At 50.4% G+C, this 9,952-nt stretch overlaps 1 protein-coding gene across 1 annotated transcript in view; it reads right to left on the reverse strand.

Annotated features, from left to right (window-relative positions):
* Positions 1–8,973, reverse strand: part of LOC146863416 (protein mab-21-like 3) — a 157,668-nt gene extending 148,695 nt beyond the window's left edge. The window contains exon 1 of the mRNA XM_085643371.1: positions 8,375–8,973. Coding sequence (XP_085499497.1) covers positions 8,375–8,927 — 553 coding nt within the window. The 5' untranslated portion in view covers positions 8,928–8,973. The remainder of the gene's footprint in view (positions 1–8,374) is intronic.
* Positions 8,974–9,952: the final 979 nt, after the last annotated feature.

Genomic DNA, 9,952 nt, shown 5'->3' on the forward strand with positions numbered 1-9,952 from the left:
CATGTTATAGTTAGCTGGACATTTCAATCATAAAAAACCAATGAAATTCCACGGTATAGTTAGATCAGGTAACTATAACTTGCGCGCCCACAATAAACTGCTGATGACGTCACATATTACATCACTCATGACATGGTCAGTGACATCACTCTTCACATCAATGATGACATCTGAAATGACACATTGTGGATTGCGATCGCGCAAGTTATAGTTACCTGATCTAACTATAACGTGGAATTTCATTGGTTTTTTATGATTGAAATGTCCAGATAACTGTAACATGGGTGAAACCTATGTTTTTTTCAGTGAATTTGCAAGGTTTTTTAAATGCTAATTCCTAACTATAACGTGTGTGAAACCTATGGTTTTTTCAGTGAATTTGTACGGTTTTTTAAATGCAAATTTTTTTTTGAGATTTTTTGTAAACCTATGTATAAAATAATATATGTACTATATCCTGCATTATGGAATGGTTAATTTTTTTTTTATGCATTTTTTTTCCGTGCGCGTACGGTAAGCTGATGCTACGCGCTCCGTACGTCATAAGTACGGTGCGCTTACGTGATACGATGCGCATACGGTAAGCTGACGCTACGCGCTCCGCACGTCATAAGTACAGCGCGCTTACGTGATACGTACGTGACGTACGCGTACATGCGGAAGCAATGTCGCGGTTACGCAGGGGCGTGTAATGCGCATGGGCGAGTGCGTCTTACGTACGCGCTCCGTAAGCGCTCCGTAAGCGTCACGTTTGCGCATGCGTACTTGTTTGCGAGCGCGTACCGTAAGGTTACGGAGCGCGCACGGTAGGTCATGTGATCCACAAAGAACACTTTTCATTGGTTGAAACTACTTTCAGTTCCAGAAACTTCCCACACCACACCCATTCCCCTCATTACTGCTTGAGATCCCCTAGGAGAAGGAGCTGAATTGACATTGAGATACAATGGCAGAACAGCAGACCTCTTCTGAGAGTGAGGCTAGCAGCACCACCATCATCCAGAGAAGGAGGAAATAAAAAAATTCTTTTGTATGGGAGTATTTTACTTTTCCAGAGGGGGAGAAAAAGGTCAATGCTCCATTGGTCACTTGCACACTTTGTGACCGTGTTTTATCTAGAGGAAATCCAAGGAAGAAGTATTCCTTTGGAAATCACTCTATGATGAGACACCTTAGGGATAGACATCCCAGGACCTTTGCTCGACATACTGGAGAAAACTCTTCAGTAAGTCACCAGAGCCCAACCTCAGAAGCTCAGCCGAGTACATCATCGGCAGCTCAGCTGAGCCCTTCCTCTGAGGTGGGAGCATCACCATCTTCTGCTCCTCTGGACGTTAACCCTCGATTTGGGAGGGTTGTAATGAGGTGTATAACGTGTTCTGGTCTTATTGTTTTTGGGGAGACCAGTGTTCCCCTTATTAACAATAAGATAGATCAGCACGTTTGTAGACGCTCATAATATTCCAATTCTTTCTTTCCTCCATCCCTGTATTAACCCAACGGCTCTTTTAAGAGCCAACCTTACCTCACAATTTTTTTTATTTTTTTTTAAGCTTTCCTTTTTGAATTTTTTTTTTTGCTGTGCGCGCACGGTACGCGTAATTACGCGAAGTTCGCGGAATTTTTCCTCGCGGAATTTCTCCGTTTACGCCGTGCGCGTACGCTGCGCGCATTCGGCGATTTTTTTAAAAAAAATTGAAATTAATTTTTTGCCCTTGGGGGTCCTTCGGAGACCCCCTGACAAAGGCTACGGGGTCAGGAACTGTTCAGCCTGCCCCCTTTTCACGTTATCCTCCTTTGTTTTTCACCCCCTCAGACTGCGAGAGACAAAATGGCGGCCGACACTTCCTGGTTTCGACCGATTCGAATGTTTACTTTAATCTAACAACCAATCAGAATCGCGCTCGCGCACGGCACCGTACGCGTACGGTAAGCTTACCGTAAGCGCACGGAGCGCGCCCATAGATATATATATTGATTTAAATGCTATTTTCTCAGGAAATACTGAACAGATTTACACAAGACCTTCAAAAGGCACATCCCTGACCTGAGGGCTACCTCTCTGCCAAATTTCACATAATTCTGTTCAGCCGTTCGGGCTGTAGCTCGGACTAAAGGTCCTATGGAAAAATGCATGGGGAAAACGCATTTTGGGACCCCCCTTTTTTCTCAGCCCCCGCTTGACGAATCCCCCCGAGACTTTCAGGGTAGGAGCGGAGCGGAGCGCCCCATTAGTTATGAAAATTTCGCGAGGATTCGTCAACCGGCGCCAAAGTTATTCAAAATAGAATTTTGAGATTTCCTATGGAAACACGGTCCTAACTATAACTATCTACTGGCGACCGCCAGTAGATAATATATATATATATATATATATATATATATATATATATATATATATATGTCTCACACACTTTATAAACAAAGTCGATTTCAAGTAATTGAAACATCTTTCTAGCCGCAGTTACTGTGAAAGATACTAAATTACAGATAGCAGCTTTGAAAGACGCAGACTGGCACACACTCCGAGTCCCAGACACTCCTCTTAAACACTATCTTTTGTTGATTTTCTGCTGGAGGGCACAAAAGCAGTTCCCAGGTAAATGGGGGCCTTGTGCGAGCCACATTCCAGGCAATTTACAGTGACGGGATGACGAAAGAGGCAGAGTATGTGATGAGAATTGGCCGACCGCGAGCCTCTGTTTTTGCTGATGCACATGAATTAGTCTGCACACAAAGTACATATTTTTAGTGTCGCGGTCTAGTTGACGCGCACTACGTAACGGCGGAAATGCGCGTAGCGGCCAAATTGGACGCTACTGCGCATGCGCGAGTTAGCGCGAGGCGAGAGAAGCGATCGGAGCCTGTTGCCCGGCGCTCTCTCGGATGTGTGATAGCAAGTACTGCAATAAAGGTACTTATGCACTAGTCCTGGCTCCTGCATATTATTGGGGATAACCTAGAACATTACAGTGGCGACGAGGCTTGGACAGAGCGGACCCTGTTGAACCCCAGTGAGGGAAGAGCCCCCAACCAGCAGGAGAGCCGGAGGGGACGACGTCCTACAGTGCGAGCAGACCAGGGAGGCATAGGACAGACACCAGCACACCGGGAGAGCGTGGCAGTGGCAGACGGATGCCAGAGGGAGGCACGTGAGAAGTAAGTGTGCCGACCAGAGGCAAGGAAGCGTAAGCGGGTAAACCGTAGCGAGGCACAGCAGAGACCCTGGCGGAAGCGGGTGGAGACAGCGCAGGCAGCTCCGAAGAGAACCAGACGACCCGAAGAAAGGGGGAGAGGACGGAAGCGCCAGGCAGTCCGAGAAAACAGGCGGAAGCCAAGATGAGTGCGCAGGCATCAGCATTAACGACGCCAGTCCCGTTCCTACCAAGGCCAGGGAAGCCCCAAATGAAATGGGAAGACTGGAGGGAGTGCTTCAAAAATTACCTCGAAGCACTGGAAGACGAGAACGAGGAGGCGTTCTCCAGCGCCAGGAGGAAGAGGATACTCTTACATAATCTGGGACCAGCAGGCATACTGGTGTTCCAAAACTTAACACCGGTCACCCAACCAGCAGCGGACACCGATGTATTCAAACACGCCATTGAAGATTTAGACAACCACTATCGACCCGCAGTTTGCACATCCATCGACCGCTACAATTTCCAGCAGAGGAAGCAAGAAGCGGGGGAAACGATAGACGACTACGTGGTGGCGCTGAGAAAACTAGCGATAACATGTAAATTTGGAGCATTACACGACGAATTCATTAAGGACCAAATAGTAATGCATACGGCAAGCAAGATGGTGCAAGATAAATTGAGGGCGAGTGGAGATGCGACGCTAAAAGACGTGATAGCCATCGTAAAAAGGGCAGAACTAACTAAGCGCTGCGCAGAAGCAGCAAAGAGAGACCAAGTCCCGAGACTCACGATAAACAAGGTGGAGGACGCGGACCAGTATGGAAGAGGAAAAACGGCGCCAGGAGAGTACAAAGGAACAAACAAGGGGAAAGGAAAACCGGGACAACCGTGGAAGCAGGAAAAGGAAGGAACGTCGAGGTGCTACAGGTGCGGAAGCCCGAACCACGCGGCGCACGACAAACGGTGCCCCGCCTTCAGAGCCAAGTGCGCATTCTGCGGCCTGGTCGGCCACTACGAGAAGGTGTGTCGAAGGAAAGGGAAACAACGCGCGGTGAAATTCGTGGCGCAGGACATAGGAGAGGAAGAAGAAGGTCAGGAGGAAGACGATGAAGTCCTATGTGTGGAAGACCAAGTACTGGGCATCGACGGGAAAAGAGCGCGCAAGCCCCAGTGCGACATGCACATTGGAGGAGTAGAAATCACCATAGTAGCGGATTCGGGGTCTCCCTACACGATCGTCCAAAGATCCGTGTGGAACGCGAGATTCAAACCCACACTTGGCTCACATCTGGAACCGCCCGACATACAACTGGTCACCTACACGGGGGAACCCATCCCAATGGTAGGATTTAGGAGACTGCTGTTCCAGTTCAAAGAACGCAGCGCCCAGTGCAAACTATACGTCGCGGAGAAGGGACCATCAGTCCTCGGGTGGATGGACCAAGGAGAGTTGGGAATACAACTGAATCCGGGAGGAGACACCCAAGTGCTAGTGACGTTAGATGGAGAATGGTCGACGGCAGCGAGATGGCGATGCGAACACCCAAAAATATTTGGTGGCAAGATCGGTAAACTAGAGAAATTTACCCACAGAATCGTTCTCAAGGAGAACGTCAGCCCCGTTACACACAAAGTGAGAAACATACCGATCGCTGTGAGAGAGGCAGTGCAACAGGAGCTACACAGACTGGAGGAAGAAGGAATCATTGAACCGATCGACAGCGCAGAATGGTTGGCGCCACTGGTGGTGGCCATGAAACCGTCAGGCAAGGTGCGCTTATGTGTGGACCTCCGAGAACTCAACAAATGCATCGTGGTAGAAAAGTTCCCGTTACCACGCATAGAGGAAATGCTGGCCCGTACGAAAGGCGTGAAATGGTTCTCCACCATCGACCTCAAATCGGCATACCACCAGGTAGTTCTGCACCCCACGAGCAAGAAACTAACGTCATTCATAACTCCGTTTGGATGCTATCAGTTCTGCCGCATGCCCTTTGGGCTAGCATCAGCAGCGGCAGTTTTCCAAAAGGTAATGGCCCGCCTATTCAAGGGTATAGAAGGGGTACAATACTTCCAAGATGATATCCTAGTAATGGGGAAGGAGCTAGAAGACCACAATGAGAAGCTGGAAGTGGTATTAAAGATCTTGGAGGAAAACGGACTGATGGCAGAGTGGGAGAAATGTCATTTCGGAATGACATCAGTCACATACCTGGGGCATGAAATTGGAGAACAAGGGATAACACCGAAGAAAGGGAATGTGAAGGCCATCTGCAACGCGCCCCCGCCCACCTCCAAAGAAGAAGTAAGGTCCTTTCTAGGGATGGCGGAATACTATAGTAAGTTTGTCCACCACTTCGCCACGAAAACACACAACATGAGACAACTCACGAGGGAAAAGACGGCGTTTGCATGGACAGAAGAGGCGCAAGAAGAGTTTGACACGGTGAAACGGGAAATCAGCCAGGCGATCCCGCTGCATGGGTACGATCCCCTGGGTAGATCGATATTGATGACAGACGCAAGCGAAAAAGGGTTAGGAGCGGTGCTCATGCAAGAGAGACAAGGAGGCGTGACGGAGACGATCAGCTTCGCGTCCAGGACACTGACGACCTCGGAACAAAAGTTCAGTGTGATCGAGAAAGAGATGTTGGCCGTAGTATGGGCCATGGGAAAGTATCGCCAGTTCCTGTGGGGCACACGATTTCAGTTGAAAACGGACCACAAACCCCTAGTGAAGATCTTGACGTCAAGTGGCCATGCCAGCGCAACACCCCGGATAGCGAAGATGACGCTAAAACTCTTGGAGTATCGGTATGATGTGGAATACATACCAGGCTCAAGAAACAAGATAGCGGATTATCTCAGCAGGGCGTCAGCAATGGAAAGCGCCACCAGCGGCACCGAAGAAGATGACGAGATGGTAGCCCTGACAGATGATCCGGAAAGGGCAATAAGTAGACAGGAGTGGAAGGATGCGTATGCAGCAGATAGAGACCTGGAAGAAATCAAGAAGTACATCGTACGAGGGTGGCCGGAGAGGAGATAACAGAAGCCCAAGGTTCGACAGTTCTACGAGGTTAGAGAGGAGCTGTCGGTGGGGAACGACGGTGTGTTTGTATACAGAGGAAATAGGGTGGTTCCACCTGTGAACATAATACCGGATCTGTTGTCTATAATACACGAAGGACACCTGGGAATCGTGAAGACGAAAGCCAGAACCAAACAAACGTATTGGTGGCCAGGGATGGATCTGCAGGTGGAGAGGCACGTGAGAGACTGCGTGCAGTTCCAAGGAGCTGACAAAATACTAAAACCGATGAGGCCTGCTCTAGGAAAGTTCACGAATCCCAGTAACCCGTGGGAAGAAGTGGCAGTGGACATCTTGGGGCCTGTACTTGACCATCAGGGGATACCCAAGTACCTATGCGTGTTAGTGGACAAATACTCAAAGTGGCCAGAGGTACACATTCAAGAGGAAATGGACACTGACACAATACTGCGTTTTCTCAAGACGGTATTCCTCAGGGAGGGCTTCCCCAGAACCATAATCAGTGACAATGGTCCCCAATTTACCTCGGACAAATGGTCCAGATTTGCGGAAAGGAATGGCATTCTACTCAGACATACGTCGATATATCACCCGGCCAGTAATGGACAAGTAGAAAGGTTCAACAGGGTGCTTATAGGCTCCATACAGGCTGCCATCACCAGGGGCAAAGACTGGGAAAAGGAAGTACAATGCACGGTCTGGGCATATCGCATCACCCCCACCAGCACGGGGTACAGCCCCTTCCAGATCCTACGGGGAAGGCAACCCTTCACCAGAGACAATGTTGCTTGGAAAGAGAAAACCATCACCAGCAAATGGTCTCCAGCGGTAGTACAACACAACCTGGAGAAGGCACAGCATATATACACTGAATACTACAACCGCAACAAAAAGGTGAAAGAGACAGCGTTAGAAAAAGGGGAGTGGGTCAGAGTGAAGCTGGCTGTTCTAAAGCGAAAGGGAGAAAGCAAATACTCCCCACCCCTAAGAGTGGAAGAAGTGTATGACCGAGCAGCGTTGCTCAGCGATGGAAATGTGTGGTCCCAAGACCGTATAGCCAAATGCAACAAAATCTTACAATGGCCCCGGGAGGTCATGGAAGGGGCAACACCACCAGAAGAGGTGACAAGGGAAGCAGGAGCTTCAAAGGGAGAGTGTGGAGAGAACATTCATGAAGAGCAAAACAGTGAGAGAAAGGTACACGAAGGACCGGCCACGGAGGAAAGGACCCGGGAAGGGGGTGAGAATGGAGAGAGAGAAGGACATGACACTCCGGAAGGAAGAAGGGGAAGCCCTGTCGCAGAAGGGGGTCAAGAAGGACATACTACCCCGGTAAGACACACCCGGGTTGGGCGAGCGGTGGTGAGACCGTCCAAGTTTAGAGACTACGAAATGGACTAACCACCCAGTCAGGTACATTGTGTTGTGTGGTATAAAAGGGGGAGATATGTAGTGTCGCGGTCTAGTTGACGCGCACTACGTAACGGCGGAAATGCGCGTAGCGGCCATATTGGACGCTACTGCGCATGCGCGAGTTAGCGCGAGGCGAGAGAAGCGATCGGAGCCTGTTGCCCGGCGCTCTCTCGGATGTGTGATAGCAAGTACTGCAATAAAGGTACTTATGCACTAGTCCTGGCTCCTGCATATTATTGGGGGTAACCTAGAACATTACAACATTTATCCCCCTCGGCCGGAGCCGTTAAACCACAAAAACTAAAAAATAAAACCTAACATGGGTGAACACGTTTTATATCCAAAGCACATTCAGCCAAAAACAAACAAACAAAAAGAATATAAAAGCAGGCAAGCAGCGTGCGCGCCCCTGCTCGTCCCCGCTGCGATATTATGGAAAGGTGAGACACACAACACACATCAGCCATTAACACATCCTCCCTGAAGCCGCGCCCCTGCGTGTTGTGTTACACTTCTGTGTATGGGAGTGACTAAGGAGGATAAAAAAGAACCTGCAAGAGCGGGATGAAGAGACAGGACTGCAGAGTTGTGGATGCACGAGGCATGAGGTGGATTTAAGACCCCGGGCTGGTTTAGCGCCCAGAGACCCGGGAGCGCCGGCTGACGGCTTGTGGTGGGAGAACCTTGTCCCGGCACTTTTATTCTACAGATGAGGCATCGAGTCACCATGCACGTGCCACACACATTTCTGATAATCTGAATGTCTTACCTGCCTGAGAGACGGTGACGTCACGGACGTGCACTTTCAAGAGATTTATCACTTTTTCGGGAAGCAGCAGGCTCGAGTGCCCGATGAGGTCAGACCAGCGGTACTGGTTTGATGGCACAATAAGGGCGCAGGGGGCAGAACTGGGCATCCCCGTGGCCGGGGGCCCTAGTGGTATGAAACGTGCGCCCAAGGATCCGAGCATCACAGCCCGGAATGAAGCATCCGGGGGCGGCTCAGCTACCCCCACTACTGAGGAAGCCGAGGCCCAGGGGGTGTCCAAAGGGGGCGCAGGGAGGCCGTTCACCGGCACTAAGAAGTCGAACTCGTTGGGCTCGGACACCTTCAGCCCCTCGATGTGGCTGCCGAACCTCTGGAAGCTGGAGGCGAACCTGGCGTCCCGCGCATGGACCTGCTGCAGGAAGGGCTCCACCTGCGACAGCGCCCCCTGGAGGGCTCTGGCTGTGTCCTCCCTGCTGACCAGGACTCGGCCCCTCAGAAAGGTCTGAAGAGCCCCAGTGTCCAGCCGGCCCCAGCCTCCTGCCTGCACGCTCATGTCTAGGGACGGACAGGTACAAGGCGCACCCGGTCTCAGGACCTGTAGGGATGGGCGGGGGAGACAGGAGGCCTCCTTATGTACCGGCACCCTAACACTTTCACTTTCATATCCAGGGACACTCCCTGAAACGGGCAGTGTCACTAAATGAACGCACGAAACGCCACCCCTAAGGCTGGCATCTTCCACTCCCACCGACAGGTGGGCTGAGAATCTTCACTTAAGCACTGGAGGAAAACAGACCTCCAATCAGCCCTCAGGGCCAAGAGCTTGTGCATTCCACACCTTACATACCTACAACTCTATGTCGTAGAATGTTTACATTTCACAAGTAAACCAATCCCAAGAAAGGCACGTTCTGCTTTTGGCAAAGCCCAAAGATTTGACTTCGCGTAGCGCTTGAACAGGCAGACATGTCTCAGATCACACATTCATGCAGGTTAATCTACCTAAAGGTATCCACAGGGCCGGCGTTAGAGTTGTTGGCGCGACAATCATTTTTGGTACCCATGACACAGAGCAAGACATGTACAGACACCTGCCCAGACCTTTATAACTGCACCCAGATCTCCAAACAAGTTATATTCCCTTCCTGTTTAGAGCTTTGTATGCCTCAAAGCACCAGAAATTACAGGAGAATGAAAAGATTAGAACGAATGAGGGTGCCTGGTGATTGGAATAGAACTTCCCAAAACGATTGATTGGCCACCAAGAAGGATGCAAGGACCGGGGGAGGCGGTGCATACTGGTGAGACTCGGTAGTAGTCAGGCGTGAGCTAGGCCCAACCACCATTTGGGTTCACCCCAAAAGACAGTGAAAGGAGCAGAGGTGTGGGAACCACTGGGTGGGCAGGGTATCAAGAGGCTGATGACACCAGCATGGCTTGCCCGTAGCAGTACTCAGGGCACCGCTGTGTTATGGGGGTTGTAGTTTCAAGGCCTATGCATCATGCTGAGAGTAGCCTCTTGATTCCAGAGGGCTTTGCCAGGGTTCCTTTCAGAAGCATGCGATGCTGGCTGCGGAG

This window comes from Triturus cristatus, chromosome 2_2 (assembly GCF_964204655.1).
Source record: "Triturus cristatus chromosome 2_2, aTriCri1.1, whole genome shotgun sequence".
Classification (NCBI taxonomy): Eukaryota; Metazoa; Chordata; class Amphibia; order Caudata; family Salamandridae; genus Triturus; species Triturus cristatus.